We start from the raw sequence: 26,088 nt of genomic DNA, 5'->3' as shown, positions 1-26,088 counted from the left end.
ATTGAGCTAAAATAACTTGAAAGTCAACTTTAGGAAGCCACGGTCCCTTGGGTAGTCTGAAGACACAAAAGTAAGTTAGGGACTTTCCGTGTCATTTTGGGACATCCCACCTTGCAGGCGCTGGTCATGCCCTCATGACCCAAAAGGGTGGAGCTCCTCTAGTTAGCATTCTCTTGTTTTTAAATACCTTGTTTTTTAAAACAAGGGTTCATAGGGTTCACTAGACTGCCACGGGGGGCGGGGAGGGGGAGTCTAGTACGCAGACACAACATAGGAACACCAAGTCTAGATGTTAGGGAACGAAAGCTGAGGTTAGAGAATCCATTGGGGCAGTCCTGACAAGGCCATCGAACTACATCTCCCAGAAGCCCCAGCGGCCTACGAGGGGTTGGACCAGTCCCCCGAACCGACTTCCGGAAAGTACGCCCCTTCCAGATCCTAGCTTCTCCTTCCTGGTGATCAGCTCTGCTTCGTTCGGGCCTCGCCGCAAGCGTGTGGCCCGGGGACTGGCCAGGCCGGGGAGGGACGAGAAAGAGGTAGGCCCGGGCAGGCGCAGGTGGGCGAGGGTGGGGGAGAAGGCGGAACTTCAGCCTCCAGGCTTTTCACGCTCCTTCCCTCCCCCTTGGTTTAGGAGGAGAAGAGGAAAGGGCAGACGCGCTGGAGCATGCGCATTTTCCCCAAATCGCCACCTAAAGTCCACGCCCTCTATTTGAAGTCAAAAGCCCATTGGATAAGGCGGGGCGGTGTTAGGTCTGAGGCCCAATCAAAGGCTCCGCAGCTGCTTGAGCAGGCTGGATTCTCGCTCTGCGGAGAAAGGGATAATCTGCAGAGTTTCTCCCATCCCCTCCAAGGTGATCGCCCCGCCCCTTCCCTAGTCTAAACACCATTGGACAGAGCACAAAGATTGAGTTGGGATCAAGATCCAATCAGATGCCACTGGCTCCCCGGCAGCCTTGGTTCTCATTCTGAGAATGGCAAGTCCTAGGGAGAGTTTTTCTCTGAGCCTTATCGAAAGATTGCCACGCCCTGCGTGATTTGGCTACCATTGGACAGTTAGGGGGCGGGGTTAGAGCTTTTGCCCAATCAAAGCATATTTGCTACCCTGTTTCCCTCCCTCCCCATCCCATTCTAGGCGTTCTCTTACTTAGTGACTTCCCTCTGCTCCCCTCTTACCTCTGTCAATTCCTCTGGCCTGTGATAGCTTGCCCAAGTGCTTGGTCCTGAGCTTGCTGCATTTATTAAGTGCTTGTTGTATGTCCCAGCCCGGGGCAGTCCCCAGCAGTGGGAATGTACCCTATGCAGCGAAGCAATGAGCCGCAGGGTAAAATGGTTAGAACTGGGAGTCCTGGATTCAAGTCCCGCTTGATCCTGGATGACCCAGGCACCTTTAGAACAGTTACCTGCTAGTGGTGGCGAGAATATTTAAAGAAAGAAAAGTGCAGAAAGTAATTTCCATGGATGGGTGTGTGTGTGTGTGTGTTGGGGGTGGGGGAGGGGATTAGGAGAAGGAGGGGGAGAGCAAATGGGTATTTCAGGAGGCCCGGGACAGAGGCACAGAGCTAAGAGATGAAAGTCTATCTGTCCACACTGGACATGGAGTCAGGAAGACAGTTAAAATCTAACTGTGTGACCTGGGCGAGCCACTTCACTCTGCTTGCCTCAGTTTTCTCAGCTGTAAAATGGGGGTAAAAATTGAACCACCCAAAGTTGTGAGGATCAAATGAGATGGCATTTGTAGAGGAAAAGTGCTAGCTATTATTTTCTATAGTCCTCATTTTCTCCTGTTCCTCTGCTTGTTCTTCCTTTGATCTCCTATCCTGGTGGCAGCTGGCATGTAATATATAAAAGGACATACAGAGTGTAGGGCAGACATCATCTTCTTTGAGTCTCATAAGAAGTGCTATTCCCATTTTATACATGAGGAAACTGAGGTTTTAAGAATTAAGGACCTACTCAGAGATGCCAGAAGCAGGGTTTGAAGCCAGAATTTGTAGCTCCAAGGCTGGTGCATCTTAGATTATTAGATCAGGTGCATTCTTTTGAATGGTTGAATTTTGTGCTTCTCTGGTTTCTCTCCTCTCCTCTTGCTCATTTTTCCTTCCCTTTCTTCAAGTGCTTCTCTCTCAGTCCTAGGCCCTAGCAATACAAAGGTGGAAATAAGCAGTCCCTCAAAACCCTCACACTGTCCAAAAGGGGTGGGGAACAGGACAGAAAACTTGTGTGTCGGTAATGAAACACACAACACAGACAATGTAGGTTTTAGGGAAGAGCCTCAACCCCAAGGTGACCCCTGGAGCTGAGCCCTGAAGGGAGCTGGTGTTCTGAGAGGCAGAGAACATTCCAGGCCCAGCTTGAAGATGAACCATTGTGTACAGGGACATTTTGTCTAGATTTGGAGCATACAAAGGGGCGTCATAGGAGATCAGTTTAGAAAGAAAGCATGGGTCAGCTGATGAAGAGCTTTGTTTGGTTGTTGAACTAAATGACATCACTTTGTCTGGGGTCAGGATACAGTGTGTCCCATTGTGACAGATCAAACCCGTACAAGCTCCGGAAGGCTTTCCCACAGGCTGGACACAGAGAGCTTGCAGAAGATCTGGGCTGCAGATGTCTCTCAGTTTGTGCATCATGAAGGGCCCTAAATGGCTGATAGAGGAATCTATATTTTATGCCAGAGGTCACACTCTGAAGCTCTCTGAAGAGGAGGATGCTTAAGAATATTGGTGCAGACACTGTGTGGTAATGCAGTGGAAGCAAGGAGGTAGTTAGAAAGTTACTGCCAGAGGAGCAGGAAATGGCCTGAGCTTTCCCCAGTATCCCATGGAAATAACATTAAATCAAACCTCCAATAGAATTTTGGAGCAACAGAACTACAAAAAGACAGAGTAAAACAATTTTCTAGCCCAAGATGACTTAGAAGACTTCAGGAAAGGGTTCATGTTGATAACAGGAGAACACAGCCCACCCAATGGGGTTGTGGCAAGCCAGTGGGAGGCTGTTTGCCACAGAACAGATCAGCGACTGAGAGTCTCTCAGGCCTGGCTCAGCAGTTCAGTGGCCCAGCAGGCCAACTGTGAGGTCCCCCAGACTTGCTGCAGAAGGCAGGTTGCCAGTACCAGAACTCAGGCACCAATAGGCAAGACTAAGCCATTCCACCCCAATATAGTGAGGAGGCTACCAGCATCTGAGGCCCCAGTGCCCTCTGCACAAGAAGCTTGGGACAGTGTACCCTGTGTCCTGAGTGCAGAGCTCAGCTAAAAAAGACCAAAAAAAAGACAAAAAGATGAACTAGAAACAAATAAAAACCTTGATCATAATTACTATGTTGACAAAAAAAAAAAAAAAAAATTCAAAACGAACTCAGAAGACAGATTTGTCAAAAGACCTTTCTTTGTATAAAACCTCAAAGAGAAATATGGTTGGTCTTGGCAAAAAAGCCTTCTTGGAAGAGTCAAAAAGAATTTCAAAAGTCAAGTTAGAGAAGTAGAAGAAAAATGAGGAAAAGAAGTGAGAGATAGGCAAAAGAGAGTCAATAGCCTGGAAAACAAAGGACAAAACTTGACTGAAGATAATAATTTATTAACAACAAAGATTAACCAAATGGAAAAAAAAGGTAGAAAAGCTAACAGAAGAAAATAATTCTTTAAAAGCTAGAATTGGACAGGTGGAAGCTAATGGCTCTATGAGACATCAAAAATTAGTCAAAGTCAAAGGAATAAAAACTGAAAAACACACACACCTATATATGTATAATATGTAAAATACCTGGGGTGGGGGTGGGGGTGGAGAGGGGCAAACCAACAATCTGGAAAATAGATCCAGGAGAGATCATTTAAAACTTATTAGATTACCTGAACGCCATAATCAAAAAAAAGAGCCTGGAAATATCTTTCAAAAAATAATCAAGGAAATCTGCCCTGATATCCTAGAACCAGAGGAGAAAAAGTCATTAAAAGTATCCACCAATTACCTAAAAGAAATTCCAAAATGAAAACTCCAAGTAATATTGTAGCCAGATTCCAGAATTATCAAATCAAGGAGAAAATAACTACAAGTAATCAGAAAGGAATAATTGAAATAGCATGGAGCCACAGTCAGGATTATATAGGACTTAGCAACTTCTATATTAGAGGATCACAGGATTTGGAATTGAAAGTGTAGAAGGGAAAGGAGTTTGAATTATATCCAAGAATAAACCACTCAGCAAAACTGAACATAATCTTTCAGGGGGAAAAGATGGACATTTAATAAAACAGGGGACTTTAAATTCTGATGAAAAGAGAGCTGAACAGAAAATTTAAACTTCAAATACTCAAGAGTACTTAAAACTCGAGAGAAGCATAAGAAAGTAAACAGGAAAGGAAAAACAATCAAACAAACCATGTTGTTCAATAAGATTAAACTGTTTATACCCTACATAGGAAGATGATACTTGTAAATCTTGAGAACTGTATTTTTATTATGGCAGTTAGAAGGAGTGTATATATAAATAGAGGGCATGAGTATAAGTTGTCATTTAAGTGATGATGTGGAAAAAAATAAGGGGTAAAAAAGTCTTGTACTGGAATAAGAGGAAAGAGGAGGCAAGGAAGGTATCTCATGAAGAGGCACAAAAGACCTATTATAATAGAAGGGTGACTGTTATGTTTAACTCTTATTCTCATTAATTTTGGTCCAAAGAAATTTATCTTTATATAGAAGTAGAAAGAGAAGAGAAGAGAAAGAGAGTGGTTAGAAGGGAGGGCAGAAGTAGCAGGGGAGAGGGAAAAAGAGGTGTGGCTGATAGAATAGAGGACAAATTGAGGGAAGCTGTGATGAGGAGCAAAATATTGGTGAGAGAGACAGGGTGAAAGGAGAGAGAAAAATATTAATGTGGATATGGAAGGGGGATAAGATGAAGAGAAATACATAGATAGTAATTATAACAATGCGAATGGTATGAATTCTCCCATGTAACAGAAGCAGATAGCATAGTGGATTAAATCCTACAATATGTTGTTTACCAATGAATTAAACCCTATGCTGTGTTATTTACAAGAAATACATTTGAAACAGAAATACGCAGAGTAAAGTAAAAGACTGGAGAATGTTTCTTATGCTTCAGCTGAAATTAAGAAAGTAAAGACAGAAGTAGCAATCCTGATTTCATGCAAAGCAAAAACAAAAAGATTTAATTAAAAGAGAAAGGGCAGGAAACTACATTTTGATGAAGGTACCATAGACAATGAAGTGACATCAATACTGAACATATATGCACAAGGTGGTATACCATCCAAATTCTTTTCTGAAGGTTATTAATTTAAATCTTAAATAGAAATTAGAAAATGAAAAAAGTGCCATATGCATAGCACAACATGAGAGGATTCAAAATATGAGACAATAAATTTCCATTTCAAAAAAGCCTATATTATACTACAATTGTATTCAGAGCTGTATACCTTTTCTTTATTTTCCTCTAGATTGTCTTTTGTTCTCAGCTGTGCACTTTTTACTTTATTCTTTTTCACCCTTTCCTACCTCATTACCTTTCTCAAGAAGTATATAATTAAGTGTGAGATATGTATATATCAATATCTATAATCATACACATAGATATATTCACGTATATTTATATAAGGCTGTATACTGTTTATTTAAAGCTTTTTCTCTGAAGGTGGGTAACATCTTTCATAAGTCCAAATTTTTCGAAATTCATCAAGTCATCATTTCCTACCACAACAATATAACAACCTTATATTATGTAGTTATTTTAAGTAGTTTAAAATAACTGATTAATATGGCTGACATATAGTGTAATTTCCCTATTTTTCTCCTTTGATTAAATCTGCTTTAGCTTTAACTTTGAGATCAATGATCACTACTCCTATCTTCTTCTAATCAATTCTACTCCTGGTCATTATTATTATGTTTATGTATATCTCTTATTTCCTATCCCTGATGACTCTTTTGCTTTACTTCTACTGCTGTCTTGCTTTAGTGTTACTTAACTACCCTGCCTCCAAAAATCACTTTCTTATTCTATTCTCCCAATCTTTCCCTCCCTCTTTACCCCATTTCCCATTAATCTGTCCTATTTCTGTTATTATACATTCGTTTTTATACCCATTTCTTTATCCTATGCCTCACCTCTTATTTCTTTATAAATTTAGAAGACTTTTATACCCTTGTAGATGTTCCCTCTTTAACTAGAAGTTTTGAAAAATCAAAAAAGAGATTAATAAAATTGAAAATAAGAAAACTATTGAAACTAATAAAAGTAAGAGCCACTGTTTTTGAAGAAAAAAACAATGAAATAAATCAATTTTGGGTTAATTTGATTAAAAAGAAAATAAAAACAAATTACCAGTATCAAAAATGAAAAGAGTGAATTCACTACCAGAAAAGAGGAAATTAAAAGAATAATTAGGAGCTTTTTTTGTCCAACTGCATGCCAGTAAATCTGACAATCTAAGTGAAATGGATGGATATTTACAAAAATATAAATTGCCCAGATTAACAGAAAGGGAAATAAAACTCTTAAGCTCACTTTAGGAAAAGAAATTGAAGAAGCCATCAATGAACTCCCCAAGAAAAAATCTCCAGGATCAGATGGATTCACAAATGAATTCTACCAAATATTTAAAGAACAATTAATTCCAGTACCACATAAACCATTTAGAAAAATAGGCGAAGGTGTCTTCCAAATTCTATTTCTGACATAAGTGTGATGCTATTCCTGGTTCAGCTATCAGGTCTGAATCAAAACAGAGAAAATTTCCCTAACAAATATTGATGCAAAAATTAAAAAAAAAAAATTGGCAATGAGATTGCAGTAATTTATTATCAGGATAATAAACTATGACTAGGTGGGACTTATACCAGGAAGGACTGGCTGGTTCAATATTAAAAAAAAAACAAACTGTCAGCATAATTGACCATATCAATAATAAAACTAAAAGAAATTATATGATTATCTCAATGGATGCAGAAAGAACTTTTGACAAAATACAGCACCCCTTCCTATTAAAAACACTAGAAAGCATAGTAATAAATGGGGTTTTCCTTAAAATGATAAAAGTATCTAAAATCATCTAGCAAGGATTATGTGTAGTGAGGATAAGTTAGAAGCCTCAGTATGATCAGGAAGAAGCAAGGATGCTCATTATCACTACTGTTAGTTTCAGTTTTGTTAGCTTCAGCAATAAAAGAAGAAAAAGAAATAGGAGGAAGTAGAATTAGGCAGTAAGAAAACAAAACTATCACTCTGTAAATGATAGGATAGTGTATTTAGGAAATCCTAGAGAAACAACTAAAAAAAAATTGAAATAATTAATTTTAGCAAAGTTTGGAATAGCAAATAAACCTATAATAAATGATCAATAATTCTTTAGATTACTTACAAAGCTCAGCAACAAGAGATAGAGAAATTCCATTTAAAATAACCATAGACTAAATAAAATATTTGGGAGTCTACCTGCCAGGACAAACACAGGAACTATGTGAACACAATTATAAAACACTTCACACAAATAAATCCAGTTCTAAATAATTGAAAAAAATATCAGTTGCTGAGCTATTATAATAAAAATGTCAAGTCTATCTAAATTTATTTATTCAGTCCCAATCAAACTAACAAAAAAATTAGAAAAAAATAATAATTCATGTGGAAAAATAAAGCAAAGGAAGGTGGTCTAACCACATCAGATTTAAAACTATATTATAAAACAGCAATCACCAAAATTATTTGGTAGAAATAGAGTGGTAGATTAGTGAAATAGGTTAGGAACACAAGATATAGTAGTAAATGACTGTAATAATCTACTGTGTGATAAGTCCCAAGACTTCAGCTTCTGGGATAAGAATTCACAGTTTGACAAAAAGTTCTGGGAAAATTGAAAAAAAAAAAAAAAACAATGGCAGAAACTAAGCATAGACAACATCTTACACCATATACCAAGATAGGTCAAAATGGGTATGTGATTTAAGTATAAAGGTGATACCATCAGCAAATTAGGAGAAAAAGAAATAATTTGTCAGATCTATGGAGAAGGGAAGAATTATGACCAGAGACAGAAAATATTATGTAATGCAAAATGGATAATTTTGATTATATTAAAAAGATTTTGCACAAACAAAGCCAATACAAACAAGATTAGAAGGAAATGGAAATCTGAGAATCAATTTTTATAGTCAGTGTTTCTTAATAAAGGCCTTATTTGTCAAAAATAAAGAAGTGAGTAAAAAGGTAAGCCACTCTCCAATTGATAGTCATAAGATATGAAGCAGGCAGTTTTCAGATTAAGAAATTAAAGTTATTGATTTCTCTCCCAACATGATTCATAAAGCAATGTGTATTAAAAGTAAATAAATTTTAAAGAAATTAATGTTTAAAACTATCATTACATTGGAAAAATAAAATACTATTGATGAAAAAGAAATTAAAGCTATATGTAGTCATATGTAAAACTCTTGATTATAAAAATGAAAACTAAAACAATTCTGAGGTACCACCTCATACCCATCAGATTGGTTAATATATATATATATATATATATATATATATATATATATAGGAAATAAATATATATTATAAAGGTAAATGTTGGAGAAGATGTGGGGAAATTGGAACACTAGTACATTGTTGGTGGAGTTGTTCTGAAGAAGTTTGTAACTATGCCTATAAGGTAATCACACCCATTGATCCAGCAATACCACACTAAATTTATATTCTTAAGAGATCATAAAAATTGGGAAAGGATTCACATGTACAGAAATATTTATAATAGCTTTTTTGTGATGCAAAAGAATTAGAAATTGAGAAGATGCCCATCAAAGATTCCTATGAGGAATGCCTGAACAAATCATGGTATATGAATGTAATGGATTACTATAATGGTTTAAAAAGAGAAGTGAGCATAACCAGGAGAATATTGTGCACAGTAACAGCAACATTGTGCAATCATTGACTTATAGACTTAGCTCTTTCAGTAAGACAGTGATCCAAGACAATTCCAATAGACTTGTGATGGAAAAAGTCAACCACATCTGGAGAAGGAACTATGGAGACTGAATGTAGAGAGCTGAAACTCTTGAGTCGATGAGGTGAGGTCAGGACAGCCGAGCACTTGAGACCAACTACTGATTGGACAATATTCTATGGGCATATGCTTGGAAAATGGCCCTTTCCACTATCCTGCGCTGGCTCGATGATTGGTGTATACAGAGGATTGTAGGAGGGACTAGGAGGTGAAGTAAGACTAGCCAGAGTTACTTTGGCCATGGACAAGGAAGAAGGTGGTTGCGGAGATCCTACTTCCATCCTCTTCACTTCTATCCCTAAAGACCAAGAATAAAGACTAAAGGACTTTTGCTTATCCTGACTCTGGCTGATTCTAAGGTATTCTAGGTACTAGCGCGGTCATCACAACTAAATACAGATCAAATCTATTAACCAATTTAATAATAATTTTTCCCTAATCCATATTGTTTTCACTTTTTTGTTTTTCCTTTCTTGTGGTTTTTCCCTTTTGTTCATATTCTTCTGTCACAAGATTAATGTGGAAATATATTTGATATGATTGCACATGTATAACCATTTTTGGATTGCTTGCTGTCTTGGAGAGGAGGGAAGGGAGAAGAAAATTGGAACTTAAAATCTCATTAAAGTGAATGGTGAAAACAAAAAGAAATGTTCTTGTAGACCAGGCAAGAGGTGATGAGCTCACATCCAATACTCATGACCATGTAGGATCAGACAAACGTAAGGTTTATTTGGCTGGCAGGGTTAAGGAGATTTACTTATTGAGTAAGATCTGAAAGAAGAGTCAGCACTGGCTGAGGGGGCAGACCTGGGGGGCCAGAAGGCTATATGGACCTCTCCCCAGGAATCAGGAGTTTGGGACAAGGAAGAGTTGGGATGGGGGGGTGGGGTGGAGATGGTGACTATTGTTTTGGATATGTAGAATATGGAGACATCCATGGGACATGGCAATAGAGGGCCTGGAGTCTCAGCCACAGATGAAGCTTGACGTGCAGCTGATAGACACCCCACCCTGAGATGATGTTGGTATCCTTGGGAGCTGCTGAGATCACAGGGGTGGGAAAAAAAGGAGGGGAAGGGCCTGAGCACCCAGGGCATCAGCACATCCCACCCACGCAGTGACATTACCATTTGCAATCTGACTCTTGCCTACCTCTTTTAACATTTAGATCATTTTATTTTTTTTATTATTACCTTTTTATTTAAAAAAAAAAAACATGCAAAGATAGTTTTCACCATTCACCTTTGAAAAATCTTGTGTTCCAAATTTGTTTTCCTCCTTTTCCCCCAGTCCTTCCCTTAGAAAGCAAGTAATCCAGTATAGGTTAAACATATATAATTCTTCTATATATATTTCCACATCTATTATACTACAGAAGAAAAATCAAATTAAAAAGGGAAAAAATGAGAGAAGCAAAACAACGAAAAAGGTGAAAACACTATGTTGTGGTCCACACTCAGTCCCCACAGCCTCTCTCTAGGTGCAGATGAGATGGCTCTCTCCATCCCAAGTCTATTGGAATTGGCCTGACTCATCTCACTGTTGAAAAGGGCCACATCCATCAGTTAATCATCGCATAATCTTGTTGCTGTGCACAATGTTTACTTGGTTCTTCTCACTTCACTCAGCGTCAGTTCCTTTAAGTCTCCTCATGCCTTTCTGAAATCATCCTGCTGATCGTTTCTTACAGAACAATAATATTCCCTAACATCTATATACTGTAATTTGTTCAAGCCATTCTCCAACTAATGGCCATCCTCTTACTTTCCAGTTTCTAGCCACTACAAAAAAGGCTTCGACAAACATTTTTGCCCATGTGGGTCCCTTTCCCCTTTAAGATCTCTGGGATACAGGCCCAGTAGAAACACTGCTGATCCAAGGGCTTGCACAGCCTGTCAGGCCATTTCTTGTGACTTCTCTTCCTCTATCTTGTCCTCCTGGAAATCTGGGCATTTAGGCCCCTGCCTCCAGGTGTTTCCACTGTCTGTCTCCCTAGGGGGCCCAGGATTGCCTCTCTGAGTCCCAGCCTTCCTTCCAGGTTTATCTCAGATTTTGTCTTCTTGACAGATCCTTTCCTGAACAATTGATTGTCAGGATCTGCTCCTCAAATTGACTTGGATTCTCTTTTCTATTTGTTGTATCCCAGAGTACAACAGCAAAGATAATAGACATTTATAGTAGGCCTTAAAGTTTATAAAGTGCTGTCTCCGAACAGCCTAGGGAAGTAAGGATGAGAAAAGGAATTACACCCATTGCAGATGAGGAAACTGAGACTGACTGATGCAGTGAGTTCTAAGAGTGGGCCCAGGTGGAGGGCGGTGGTTCCTGGGCCATCAAAGAAGGAACTGTTTCCTTTATCCTCCCACAGTCAGTGCGTGGTATGCCCTCCTGACATTTCTCTGATCCCCATCTAACCCTGGAGCTGTGGGGGCTTCCTAGGCCAGACTCCATGCTTATTGCTCTCTTTTCTTCCCTAGCTCGGTCTTCTGAGGCATCTGTCCTTCCCCCCACAGAGCAGCATACAGCAGACATGGCTCCTGACTACCTGACTTCCAGGGCCCAGCAGGTGAGTTAATTTAATTTTGAAGGGACTTCAGAGTATGGACATATTTCTTTGCAATATCCTGGGACCCAAGACATTGGGGCCATTACTGACTCAAAGAGGAAGGGCTGGAAGGGCTCTCAAAGGAAACTGCTTCCCCAGGGCCAGAGCTGGAGCAGAGGTCTCAGCCAGCCCTACTTGGGGCCTTGCTTGCCTTACCCAGCATCCATCACCTCTCCATCCTTGTGGCCATTTGTTCATTTGGGACAGGGTTCAGAACTCAGGACTGGCTGATCTCTGAGGGACACAGAAGAAATGGGGATACAACAGCAACAGCAAATGCTGATGAGTGGGGATGTGGGGCAGACAGAAACACAGGCTCATCATCAGGAACCTGTCTAAGCATAGGAAGGGTCTCTGACCCATTGGAACAGTCACTGAGCCCTGTGGGAGGTGTTTGGTCAGGAGCAGGGCTCCCAACTTTTGTTTTTAGTTTTTTACCATTTTGTTAACTGTAATGCACTGGTGTCCTTGTGCATTAAACATTACTGTGAGAAGGGTCCAGGACCCCCCTGGTTAAGAAGTCCCAGACTAGGTAGATAGTCTCTGCCTGTCTTCCCAGAACCATCCCCCAGTCAGGTGTAGAGTACCCACTGGTATGTCTGCCTTTCAGGAGTCGGTGACGTTCCAGGATGTGGCGGTGGACTTCACCCTAGAGGAATGGGGCTTCCTGGGCCCAGCTCAGAGGGAGCTTTACCAGGAGGTGATGCTGGAGAACTACTGGAACCTGGTGTGCCTGGGTGAGGACCGCTAGCCCTGGGCCTCCTCCACTGCAGGAGGCTCAATTCCTTCCTCTCTTCATGCTGAGGGGCCTTTTGGGGGTGTCACAGTGGCCATTTTGGCAAGCAGAGGCCAGACATTTCAGAGAAGCCTTTTGTGCTCTCTCAGAAGGTCCCGCTCCATCCCCAGTAGAAGGTCTTTGGTTTCCACACTTGGACACTGGCAGTTTGTATTGGCCATGAGTTTGTTCCTTTCCTGCTTCCTGCTATTTCAAGTCAAAGATTCTCCCCTAAAATACCAGGCCGGCTTCCTGGAGGGATTCTTACTCTGGATCTGGGAACTTGATTGGGGATATTTTTTTGGGGGGAGGGGATTAGATTTTGGTCAACATACTTCACTAACACTGGATTTTTTTAATAATTATTTTACGCATTTTAAAATACTCTTTTCAGAAGAGCTCAATAGGTTTCAGCAAACTTCCAGAGGCTCCGAGACCCAGAAGCAGTTAAGAACGCTCCATTGCAATTTCCCATCCTCATAGCATTTCCTATCAGAGCCCAAATCAGCTCTAGGACACCTTCCTACTGAGCTTCCTTTGGTCATTCTCCTCCTCTCAGGCCCTCTCAGCAGACTCCCCTTCCCCCCAAATCTAAGAGGGGGGAAAGATGACATTGTCAACTGTCTATCTGAACCCAGTACTTTCCCATTTTTATCGAGCAGGGCTTGTGATTTCCAAACCAAACATGATCAACCAGCTGGAACAAGGCCGGGTACCTTGGACCATTGAGAAAGAAGTCCTGAGCGGCACCTGTGGAGGGGAGCCAGGTAAGTCAGGGAGGAAGCCTGTGGGGCCTCAGCTACTTTCATGGGATCGGGGAACCCCATGGGGAGATCCCCAGGCACTGTCTGGAGTCGGCACCCTCAGAGAAATGAGCTAGCCCCTAAGCCAAGCACTTTCCCAACATCCTTTCACTCATGATGTTTTTTTAGTCTTGGGTCAAGAAGTACCCTCTGGAGTAACCGGCCTTTCTCTTCCCCTTTTCTTTGGAGAGAAAGTAAGACAAATATCCAGAATCCTCCAGGTCACCCTCCCTTAAGCCACTGAGTTATTCTCTGAATTTTTTCAGGAAAAATTTCTATTAGATACAATCATCTTAGTGATTCATTTTTAACTTTTATATTAAACATTCACATAACTTATCTTCACATATCATCTGTATGTTAACTTGGCAACTTTAATATTCAGCATTAAAAGAACTAGGAAGATAAATATATCATATATTGATATTAATATTCAACATTGAAAGAACTAATTAGATTAATGTAGCATCAATATATTGACATTAATCTTAATATTCAGCATTAATATGGTAAAGCTAATTTCAGAGCCATTTGTATCGTTTCCAAGGAATTTCAGTGCATACAACATCCTAAGTTTTCAGTTCCTTCTCCAGCCCACACTTAGCTGTCTTGTTCATTCATTCCTCATCCCTTTTGCTCTTATGTGGACTCATGTATCCTATGGGTTTGCTGTGTCCTTTTTGCCACTTTGCATGATTTCCAGATATTTTTCTCCAGGACACTTGGATTTAAGTGACTTTCCCAGGGAGACACAGCTAGTAAATATTAAGTGTTGGAGGCCAGATTTGACCTCAGCTCTATCCACTGCACCATCTAGCTGTCCCACAGATTTCTTTATATTCTTTCTGCTTACCCACTTGAATTGCACTGTAGTGTGATGTAATCACGTTACCTTCAGTTGCTAGTACACTAGCTTTTTCCTTTCATGACCAGACTCCCAGAAGGAAGACTCATCACCCCATTTCTTTCTCACTTCTCAGCCTTTTGCCCTTTGAGCACCATCTCCTCTCTAGCAAAGACTTGCTGTCTGTTTACAAGTTGCTAATTTAACACAATAGTGGTCGCAAATGCCTGTTTGGTTCTGCATCTCTGTCCAATCATCATGGCCTGTGCAGAAAGTTTTATAGCCAAAAGCTGACCCACAGTCTTTTCTTTGTGGATGTACTTGTTTTCTCCAGTGCTAATACCATTTAATGTGCTCAGAACCATTTTCTTTGTCTCTTGTCATTTCTTTCATTTGGGGACGGGCTATAGCTTTTCTTCTAATCGGATCCAACATGAGAAGAATTGACTAGGTAGTTGTTATGGAAAAGTCACTTACTAGGCCCTGGGGACACAGGTAGAAGTGGAGAAGGTTCTGTGGGAGGCAGGAAGGTTTCAGCAGGTAAGGAACAAAGCAGTGTGACAGCTTGAGCAGCAAGGAGACTGTACTAAGAGCTCAGAGCAGGATCAAGAAAGACTTCCTCCAGGAGCTGAGCCTTCAAGGAACCATGAGTGGTTTTCCAGCTTTGATCCACAACCAATTGCTTTCATAAGTTGGTCTAACCTCAGAGCTGACAATAAAGGTCTCTCTCTCTCTTTTCCCACTGTTCCCCATGGCATTCTTGTTCATGTGGTCCTCCTCTACATGTAGCCTGGTGATGTTTGGGCAGCTCATCACATCCTGAAACAGCTTGATGTTCAAAAACATTTTCTGACCTCATGCCTCATTGGGCCTCAACTTCCTGCAAATGGTGCCCATTGTTCCTGAGTCGGCCCCCCATGCCCTCTTCCCTCACAGCCCTTCAGAAAACTTGCCAAGAAATTATCATCTTTACCCAATATAAGGAGTATGGTTTCTTATTGTACAAGACCTGCCCCATTTTAGCTGTCTTGTTTCTTTTTAATAAGGTAGATCCATCAAAAACCATCTTCAGGCTATCAGGTTCATCCCACTAAGTTTCAGTGCTAGACCAAACACAGCCTCCTTAGATTGGGTCCTCTTGTCCTTTTCTTTTGCATACTGCCTCTGCTTTGGACATGACTGTGTTTGGAGGCCATGAGTTTGACCACTGGGCCCTCTCTTAGATTTTGTCTCCTGGAAACTGGGTATCTCTCCCATTTTCCTTATTTGAATGCTACTTTCTGTGGCGCATCACTGGAAGGATCTGCATGGTTGGTCTTCCCTCTTTCCCTTCCATTTTGTTTTAAAAGTCTTTCGGTTTAGATGTGCAAATACCTGCTTATCAGCCTTTGTTGTATATTCAGTCTGTGACTGAACACTGTCATGCTTGTGTTTTAAGCTGTGAAAGTGCACATACCACTCACAGAAAGTTTCCTTAGTGAGGCATTGATTTAAAAAAAATCATTTTTTTTTCATTCTTGAACTACTGAGACATATTAGGAACATATTGCAATTTTTATATAATATCAGATTTGCTGAATATTGATACATGAAGAAGGTATTAACTGAGTCTAACTTAGATACTCTTAGAATAACTGAGGCCCTGAGTACCCCAGATAGTAAGAAACACATTTCTGAATTTGGGGAAGGGACTTGGCAATAGAAGCAGATATTTCCAATCAAAGAGAAAAAGAACTCCACAGGTACTGATGCAAGGGTACGGGTGTGCCATCAGTTATCTTTTGGTATTATGTACCTACGTGATCTAGGTCTCAATTGTGCTGCATTATACTTCAGGGACTGATACTAGAAAAAATTTCCAACAGTACCTACTAATAAGTTGACCCATGAATTCTAATTTTAACCCCCCTTGGCCCAGTGGCATTGGTAGGCCAAAAGAGAGTGATCATTTTAGTAACTCCCAATTGTTATCTAGAGCAATTTATTCAATTCCCAGGACTACCAAGATTTTATTGATGTATCTGTCTTCCCACATCCCCTATAAATTTAATTACTTTTTAAATTTTTTTTACAATTTATGTCAATTTAGTGATAACCAAGTAAAATAGTGTGGTTTTTTTTTTGTATTTCTCCTATTATTAGTATTTGGAACATGTTTTTATATGATTGTTGATAATTTGTGATTCTTTTCAAAACTATTCCTGTCCTTTGACCATCAATTTTTTCAGCATGATCTATTCTCAGTGTTCCCAATGAAGCCATGCTGCCTCTTTGAGATAACTATTTCCTTTTCTAGAAGGTCTCTGATCATCCTTGTAATGATACATTCTAGAATTTTGCTGGCAATTAACATCAAGCTTACTGACCAGTCGTTTCCTAGGGTTGCCCCACACTCTTTGCATTGTTTTGTAGACCACTGACAGGGACTCTGCAATTGAAGTTATCCCTTCTTTGGGTACAAACAAATTAGATTTTACATAAATAGTCTTCCCCCTTTCCCTTCCATTTTGTTTTAAAAGTCTTTCGGTTTAGATTTTACATAAACAATTGTGAAAGAAATTCATTCTTTTTTTTAAAAATCTGTTAATTTTACTATGTAATACTCTGCTCTCTCTCTCTCTTTCTCTCTCTCTCTCTCTCTCTCTCTCTCTCTCTCTCTCTTATTCTTGCTCACTCTCTTTCTCTACACCTGCTTCAAACTGGTCTCCCACCCCCCAACAATAACAACAACCAAAAAAAAAATTTTTTTTTTTAAAAAAACCTGTGAATGAAAGTAGCACCAATGGGGCTTGGCTTGAGATCTCAAGCACAAAGAGAGGAGACCCTTTGTTCCTCTCTGCCCACATGTCCAGTGCCTGCTGTTTTGTCTTCTCTCAATCTATACTGAAGTGCTGAAAGTATGTCCTCTGTCATCATTGCATGTCCCCTATTATCTCCTTTCTGTAACTGTACTCAACCTCCACATATCTGTTCCCTGCATATTCTTACACTCAGTTTTTGCAGTCCTCCATATGGCTGGCCCTGGCCCCCATTTCCTCCTCTTCCTTCTCTATCTCCAGCCTCCTCCCTTCACGGGTATATAGTCCCATTTCTATCTTCTTCCCTTTCCTATGTTCAGTGGCAAATTTGCATTATGTAAAAATTGTTTTACATGGAAGTCTACAGAATGATCCACTTACATAAAGTGAGAACTGTCTGTCCTCTGTTATATAGTCTCATTATCTGGGACCAGTGGCTTCAACTCTCAAACTTATCATAGCCTGTGGTTTCTATCTTTGTAAATGTGCAGAGTGATGAATTATCATAGTTAGAAAGATTATGGATTTGGAGCCATAAGATTGATACTTATTAACATGACACTGTGCAAGTCACGAATCACTCTGAATCTTAGTTTCTCTGTTAGGAAAATGTAATAATTCCTTGATTCTGATATTTTGAGGATGAGTGTAACATACTTTTATAAATTTTTATTGACTTTGTAAACATTCAGTATCACTAATAATGATTGTTTTACCTTTAAAAGTTTGATAGTCTTTTGATGAGGGAGACAGAAGATAAGACTGAATATAATTCAGAGGAAGCAGAAGCTTCTGACATTTTTAAAATTTTCTTTCAGAGTGGAAGACTGAAACTGAAACTAAGTATTCAACTCCTAATCCATTCATGTTTTGGGAACAATCATCCCAGGAGAAATTCATAAAGGACACTACCTGTGTCTCCAAATTGGAAGAAGGCTCTCAATATCATTCCAGCTTAGAGAAGAAGGAGAAAAAGGAGAAGAAACATAACAGGCAAGTAAAAATCACCCAGTAGAAAATTCCTAATGAAGCAAGATGCCATGAATTAAATCAGAATGGCAAAAAGATTTAGGACAAGTCCCTTTTTAGCAACACAGAATGTTTGTAAAAAAGAGTCTCCATAAATATAATACAGAGAGAAAAAGTTTCAGACAGTATTCTGACCCAGTCAATATAATGCAGTTTCTTCAAAGAAATTTGATAGGCAGTCCATCAGGGATAATTCAGGTCTTACAGAAAATTATGTATTACTAGAGGAAAAATTTATGAATTCAAAACATGTGGGAAAATAGACTAGCATTCATCACTTGTCTCTTCTCATAGGGTTCATATTGGAGAGAAACCATATAAATGTAATGAATGTGGGAAGAGTTTCTGCTGGAGCGTACACCTTACTCGACATCAGAGATTTCATACTGAAAAGAAATCTTATATATGTAACTATTGTGGGAAGGCCTTCTTCAAGAGTCAAGTACTGATTCAACATCAAAGAATTCACACTGGAGAGAAACCCTATGAGTGTCATGAATGTGGGAAGACCTTCCGCCAAAGCATACACCTTATTCAGCATCAGAGAATTCACACTGGAGAGAAACCTTATGAATGCAACACATGTGGAAAGACCTTCCGCCATAAAACAGGACTTATTGAACATCAGAGAATTCATACTGGAGAGAAACCTTATGAATGTAGTGAGTGTGGGAAGGCCTTTAGTCAGAGCACGCAACTTAATGTACATCAGAGAAGTCACAAAAGAGAGAAACCATATAAGTGTAATGACTGTGGAAAGACTTTCTGCCAGAGCATACAACTTACTCAGCATCAACGGATTCACACTGGGGAGAAACCTTATAAATGTAATGAATGTGGGAAGAACTTTACTCAGAAGTCTGGATTTGCCTACCATCTGAGAATTCATACTGGAGAGAAACCTTATAAATGTAATGAATGTGGAAAGACCTTCCGCCAAAGCATACATCTTATTCAACATCAGAGAATTCATACTGGAGAGAAACCTTATGAATGTGATACATGTGCCAAGACCTTCCGCCATAAAACGGGACTTATTGAACATCAGAGAATTCATACTGGAGAGAAGCCATATGAATGTAATGAATGTGGGAAGGGCTTCTGCCAGAGCAAACAACTTGTTCAACATCAGAAAATTCATACTGGACAGAAACCTTATCAATGTCATGAAGGTGGGAAGACTTTTCATCAGAATATACAACTCACTCAGCATCAAAGTATTCATACTGGAGAGAAACCTTATTAATGTAATGAATGTGGGAAGACTCCACCAGAGCATACAACTTAACATCAAAGGATTCATAGTGGAGAAAAACTTTATAAATGTAACAAATGTGGGAAGGACTTTACTTGAAAGTCTGGATTTGCCTACCATCTGAGAATTCATACTGGAGAGAAACCTTATAAATATAAAGAATGTGGGAAAACCTTCCTTCTAATCCTCAACATTAGAGGATTCCCAATGGAGAGAAAAGTCATGAATGTAGTAAATGTAGGAAGGTCTTCTGGGAGATTACACAGCTTATTCAACATCAGAAAATTCACATTGGAGAGAAACCCTTTCGATGTAATGCATGTGTGAAGGCTTTTTGCCAAAGTCCACCTTATATAACATCATAAAGTTCGTTCTAAAGAGAAACCTCACAAATATAATGAATGTGGGAAGACCTTTCATCAGAGAAAGGAACTTACTCAACATCAAAGGATTCATACTGAAGAGGAACGTTATAAATGTAAAGAACATGGGAAGACTTTCCATTGGAGAAACGAACCTACTTGCTGTGAAACTATTAACACTGGCAAGATCTGTGAATATAAAGTCTTGTGAAGGTAATAAACATCAGAGAATAACAGGATCTCAGGGTTGGAAAGAAACTCGGGGGTTATCTAACTGATAACTGAAGAAGCCTCCCTTTTTCAGCATGCTTGTCAAGTGCTCATCTAGGCTTTTCTTGAAGACTTCCAGTGAGGGGGAACCCGCTACCTCATGAGACAGCCCACCCTACTTTTGGGTAGCTCTAATTGTGTACCAGATGGCATTGTATACTTTTATAAATATGTCATGTAATTTACATTATAAATATTTAAAGGTACTCATATAAATATGCCACATAGTATATTTATATAAAGACAGGTTTTTAAAAAGGGTCTCTGAGTTTCAGACGTAGAGTGGCCTTTCCATGGCACCAGAATCCCTTATTTGTCCTTATGTGTTTGCTAACACCCAAGTGCTAACCCATCGAGGGATGTGATGAGAAAGATCAGACTGCTGAGCTGGTTCTCTGACAATGAACTCGATTGCATCTAAAAGTACCTTTCCAGGGTTGAGGGACAGCTAGGTGCTGCCACAGTGAATGGAGTTCTGGGTCTGGAATCTGGAAGACTTGAATTCAAATCCATCTCAGACGTTTACTAGCTGTATGACCTAGGTCTTCCCCTGCCTGTTCACTGTAAAAATGGGGGTAATAACAGCACCTCCCTGCTATGGTTGTGTTGGGGATTAGATGAGATCAGTGTAGAGAGCTCAGCATAGCATCTGAAACAGCAAGCACTAAGTGCTCGTTTGTTTGTTCTGACCTTGCCAGATCAGATCCATGATGCTGGGAGCTCTCTGTCCAGTTAGTCTCCTCCTCAGAAAGATTACCCAGCCCCACTGCCTAGAAATAGAAATACAAGCTCCTCCTCCTAGATATCTTCTGCTACTTAAAAAAAATTACCTTCAGTGTTATTTTGTGATCTTCAGGCCATGGTGCTCCCCATGATACTGAACTTGAACCCCATCCAGCTGTCGATGAGATGCAGTTGGCAGGATCATCAAGACCCTCAGAAGGGTTCCATCTTATTGATTAGAGCCAAAGAGGAAAGAAAAAAAAACCAAACTATTGCCTAGGCGACCATAGATATGCAGGGTGAACCCAATGTCTTAGTCCAGATTTGAACAATTAAAACTTCATGATGGCTTCCTGTTTTTGAGGCATTACTCACTTAAAGCCATAGGAAAGTTTCTGGGACCCACAGTGACAGAGGAAGCGGTTGGGCTGGCTGTGCCCACCATTCAACTTTAGTTTGACCTTCAGGTAATTGAGGTAGCAGGAGTGGAGTTGGAGTATGGTGTGGGATGAATCAAGGAGGTGTTGGGGGCTGCTAATAGATCTCACTTTCTGTACCCTACAACCTGATTGTGATGAGTAGATGGATGTTGAGGCCGTGGAGAGAAGCAGCTAATGCATAGGAAAGCAGCAGAAAGTCAACTGCTGGAGAGAAATCTGAAGGAGGAACCACCAATTTTAAAGGCAACCTTTCCAGGAAAGACTCTCCCGTGATGCAACCCTGACCTTGCCACAAAATCAATGGCAGCTATTTTGTTTCTCTGAAAAGTTATCTAACAAAGTTAGCTGCTATTAGGTGTTTTCACTTGAGTTCTTTGGCCTATGGCCAAACCAATACCTATTTAATGAGAAAACTGTCTTCTCTTTATTTAGTCATTTTAGGAAGATAGGATTTTTTTTTTTCAATAAGGAAACCTTTCTTTTAAAAATTATTCATTTTTAGTAGTTTTTTTCTTCAAATTTTGAGTCCCAAATTCTCTCTCTACAGTCCCTCTCCACCCACTGAATAGGCAAACAATATAGTATCAATTATACATGTAAAGTCGTGAAAAAATTTTCATACAAAGCTATGTCACAAAAATTAAAAATGAAGAAAAATAAAGTGAAAAAAGTGTGCTTTAACTTACATTACGAGTCTATCAGATCTCTTTCTGGAAGAAGATAGCATTTTTTATCATGAGTCCTTTGGAGTCATTTTGGATCATTGTGATAGAGTAACTAAGTCTCATCATAACAATATTGCTGTTACTATGTACAATATTCTGGTTCTACTCACTTCATTCTGCATCAGTTCATATAAGTCTTCCCATGTTTTCTGAAGCCATCAGTCAAGAAACCTCTTATGTAACTCAAGTCAGATGGGACATTTCTATTTGGTTTTCCAAATTAAGAGGAGAATGAATTTTGACTTTAATATGCTGAATGAAATAGCCTAGTAAAGGTGTGTATACACCCTTTGTGTGACCAAAGTTACACACATCTTTATTAAATTGAGAATCATCTTGTGGAAATAATTGTGCATTAATGCACCAGATCAGAGAACATTCTCACACTTCATCCTCTCCCCGAGAAGACCCTATTGTGACAGAGATAGAATTAGGTCACAAGAGTTGGGCCATTGATTGTCTTTTGCTTCAACCTAATAGAAAATCATTCATGTTTTCAACATGTAAACCCGTCCTGTAGGCCAAGAATGGAACAGGTATTTGGATTAAATACAAGCAAGCAAGACATTACTTGTCCTCTTGGAGCTTACATTTCAATGGGGAAGACTATATACATACATATATAAATATATATATATCAGGGATCAATGTGTTAGAACAATTGATTGCCATGTCCTTAAAGATAGTTGTCTTTAAATGGTAGTATTGATCTGATTACAGTTCTCCAACTAGGTTAGAATAGGAAATGGAGCTATGTATAATATGAAAATAGTTTTGAAAGGGCCTGGAGCACTTGAGATTGAATAAGATATGGAGATATATTTACTAGTCAGAGCCCAGAGTCATAATGATGGGACTTCAGTTGCATACGGGTACAGGCTGGAGAGCGTATCATGGGTTTGTAAAAACTTTGGATGTTTTATTAAGAAAATTATAAGTTGCCATATTTAAATATAACCCTGCTTCTGCGATTTTTCTATACAGAGAACTCAATTGTAGGGAGGGAATCTTACTTACCCATCCTGTATCCTTCCCTCTCCAGAGTCTAGAATATTAGGGATTGCTATGGGAGTTTTGATGAGACTTCATTGTGTTCATGGGCAGATATGAAGAAGCTTTATGGAAATTAAAATTAAGATGCATAAAAGAAAGGATGGATGATGGAATAACAATAACAAGAGATAAAAGAAGGGTTCAGGGACTGGAGTTAGCTTTTTGAGAAGAATAGAGTTATTTCTAAAAGCAAGGAGGAGAGCAAGATAATGCTATAAGTGATTATTGATTATGAATTACTGATTACAATAGAATCTGTGAACAATAACTGGACAGTTATTCTAAACTGATTGATATAAAATCTCTGAGTTGGAGTTACAAGAATTAGTTACAGGGTCTTTAGAAATAGGACAAAATAAATAGCAGACTATACCCATTTCATGAATGTATTAAGTCACAATAGCTTTCAGACATTAGCTGGACTTTCATTCCCAGGCCTAAAATCTCCATTCCAGGCCAACTAAAGAAAGAAACCATCCTGAGTTTAGATCCTGGAATATTAATACTGCATGTTAAGGACAATGGACCCTTAAATCTTGGATCTTCAGACTGCAGTTTAAAGCATTTTTGCATTTAAGAGGTTGATCTGCAGGGACTTTGCCATTCATAACTAACACCAGTGTGGGGGAAAAAAAGTCACCCCAGATGATCAAAAAGAGAAACTGAGGCAAAGCTCCAAGCCCAAGACACACTTTGAGCAGTCTGGCTTCCCTTCTAGTTGAAGTTCCCCAGACCTCCTCCTTGATCTGAGGTGCCTCCTTCCCTCAGGGCTCTATTTTTATAGGGTTACAAATATGTTTTAAAAACCAAAACCAAAACAAACAAAAAAAACCCCCCAGCATTTCATTGGTTGCCATAGGGTAAAATATGGCCATCAGCAGGATCCAGAGGTTTCCAAATGGGCAGTGGTTGGGCAAGGGGCACATTCTGCTAATCATGAGCTAGATGAGCCTCTCTTGGGTTGGGCAAGCAGGGGAACTTACTTAGGGGCTGTCCATTATGCCAGCATGGAATGAGGGTGAAAAGAAAAGAGATACTTTCTCATGCTATTGTAGTTACACAAGTAGGCCTCATGCCTGGTACACAAGTAATTTCTATTTTATAAACATGAGGTCTGCATCTATATTTCTGTAGAACTTATATAAACTATGAATTATTCTTATACTTACTACTAGATGATTGCCTATTGGTACTAAGTGAATAATTACTAACAGTCATTGCCCTCCAAAATCATAATGGACTGATTAAGGTTTGAGTAGGAGTGCCCAATAAATCAGCTTTCTCATCAGTTATTGTCTTTGGTGTTTGGAGCAAGGTCCTGAGACTTCTTTGTGAGCCATCACAGACATAATTAGCCCTCATAAGCTTCCCTTCCCTTTTCTGTCTTTTAATAAAAATCATTTTTTTGCTACTACTTTTATTCTCTTTGTTATGGTGTTCCCCCTAATCCTGGATTCAGGACTTAACCCCTTCCTCCACCTCACAGTTTGCAAATAATAAACAGGAAATCCCGCCTACATCAAGCCTAAATGTGTTTCTTCACAACTTCCACCTACTGCTCCCACTTCTGTGCTCTCTGGACAAACAAAGCTAGTCCACCGATTCTCTTGATCTCCCAGGGCCTCAGTTTCCTCATCTGTTAAAGGAGATATCAGATGAGATATTGGTAAAGTTCTTAGCACAGTGTTTGGCACAGAGAAGGCCCTAAAATGTTCCCTTCCTTCTTTTCAGACCTATTTAAGCCCTACCATTCCATGATCTCATAAGAACTTTCATTTAGCCATCATGTATCTATACCTTATAATATTGCTACCTGTCCCCTTTTGCTCCTGGGACTTCCCTGGGAGTAGTTTTACCTGACCTAGACCCTACTCACCTGGGGGACTCCAACTGGAATTTCTTTAGGGCTAGCCTGCGCCTTTTTGGCATTCCTGCTCCTTGAGTCTTTCCAAGGTGCCCTAAATCAGGCCTCTCTTTTTGTCCCAGGGTTTTCCAATCCTCTGGGGCCATTCTCAGACCAGAGTCATCTCAAATTACAAGTTGTCGTCTATTGTGAGTTGGCTGCCTAGGCATCCAGAATTCATCACCACCACCTGGCACAAGGTTGGACATTGAGGGGAAGCTTTGTAGTCTAATCACCTCCTCTTTCAATGGTTTTCTTTCCAGTTGCTCAAAATCTGTCTGAACTCATTGGTCAGTGGTTAGTATTTTTCCAAAGTTGCCTTATTCCCATCCTCAAGATCCCACTAGAGATCTTCTCACCCTTCACACTGTGCTCTTTGGAATGCCGGCTCCATAATTAAGAAACTTGATTCCATCTCTTTCCCACCTCCAAGCTGACTCTACAGAATCAACAACAAACTCTGGGGGTACTTGGGGGCAGAGGTAACCTCATCCTTGGAAATCTCCATCTTGTAGACATTGTTAGAGTCTGACAGCTGAGTAGGAAAAGATTGAAGGACTTTCCATTGTTGAGGATTTCAAGTGCAACTGTCCCAAGCTGTGGAGAGAAGCTAGCACTCATCTGGTGAGTGTATAGTGGGGAGCAAGAACTGGATTGGCTGTGGACACTTTCAGGAGAGCAGGGTCCCTGGTTTTAGTCCTGGGACAGAGAGGACAGCTGCAGGTTGTAGCAACTAGAGGGACTGCAGGGAGTAAGATCATTTTCAGGACTAGGAATCCTAACCATGGCTAAAGAGTGGAGAAGAGAGCTTAAGATCGGGTCCCTTGATAGACCTCAGAAAATAACAACTAGAAAGACCTGATTTTTTTTTTCTGAAGTAATTGGGGTTAAGTGATTTGCTTAGGCACACAGCCAGGAAGTGTTAAGTATCTGAGATCACATTTGAACTCAGGTCCTCCTGACTTCAGGGCTGGTGCTCTATTCACTACACCAAAAAACTGCCCCTCAAGACCTGATGTTTTCAACTTACATTCCCCATACCTGGGAGTACAAGTTGATCACACTAATAGCTGCTAAAAAAAACAAAATAAATGAATAAAAATGAGAAAGCAAAGGAGAAAGAAGCTTTTACTATGGATAGTAAATCTGGGGAAAGAAAATATTTGAGTTCATATTCAAAAAATAATAATGGAGCTAAAAAAAAAAAGCTACTCCCTTTTTAATGAAAAACATAAAATGATTCCAAGCACAAAAAGAGTTCTTAGAAGAACTTTAAAAAGACTTTAAAAATTGAATAATAGAGATCAAGGAAAAGTTAGACGGGAAAAAAAGAACACTCCAAGAAAATCAAGGAAATTATGAAAAGAAAGTCAACCAAATGGAAATAGAGAATCAAGAACGTAAGAAAAGAATTCCTTGAAAACCAGAACTAATGGTGCTTATAAGACATCAAAAACATCATAAAATAAAATAAAAGAATGAA

At 39.6% G+C, this 26,088-nt stretch overlaps 2 protein-coding genes across 2 annotated transcripts; both read left to right on the top strand.

Moving 5' to 3' along the window:
* The first annotated feature begins 419 nt into the window (after positions 1-419).
* LOC100924811 (zinc finger protein 184) lies at positions 420-18,201 on the top strand. Its single transcript, XM_031949017.1, has 5 exons — positions 420-536; positions 11,498-11,586; positions 12,236-12,362; positions 13,063-13,167; positions 17,664-18,201. Exons 2-5 carry the CDS (start codon positions 11,551-11,553, stop codon positions 17,858-17,860), a joined length of 465 nt encoding a protein of 154 aa, XP_031804877.1. The 5' UTR covers positions 420-536; positions 11,498-11,550; the 3' UTR covers positions 17,861-18,201.
* Positions 17,944-24,116, top strand: LOC116420878 (zinc finger protein 135-like). Its single transcript, XM_031949021.1, has 2 exons — positions 17,944-17,949; positions 18,143-24,116. The coding sequence occupies exons 1-2, from the start codon at positions 17,944-17,946 to the stop codon at positions 19,118-19,120; spliced, it is 984 nt and encodes a 327-aa protein (XP_031804881.1). The 3' UTR covers positions 19,121-24,116.
* The last annotated feature ends 1,972 nt before the right edge of the window (positions 24,117-26,088 follow it).

The sequence above is a fragment of the Sarcophilus harrisii genome, chromosome 1 (assembly GCF_902635505.1).
Source record: "Sarcophilus harrisii chromosome 1, mSarHar1.11, whole genome shotgun sequence".
NCBI classification, from domain to species: domain Eukaryota; kingdom Metazoa; phylum Chordata; class Mammalia; order Dasyuromorphia; family Dasyuridae; genus Sarcophilus; species Sarcophilus harrisii.
Note: the sequence above shows the minus strand (reverse complement) of the source record. Positions and strands in the feature narration are given on the sequence as shown.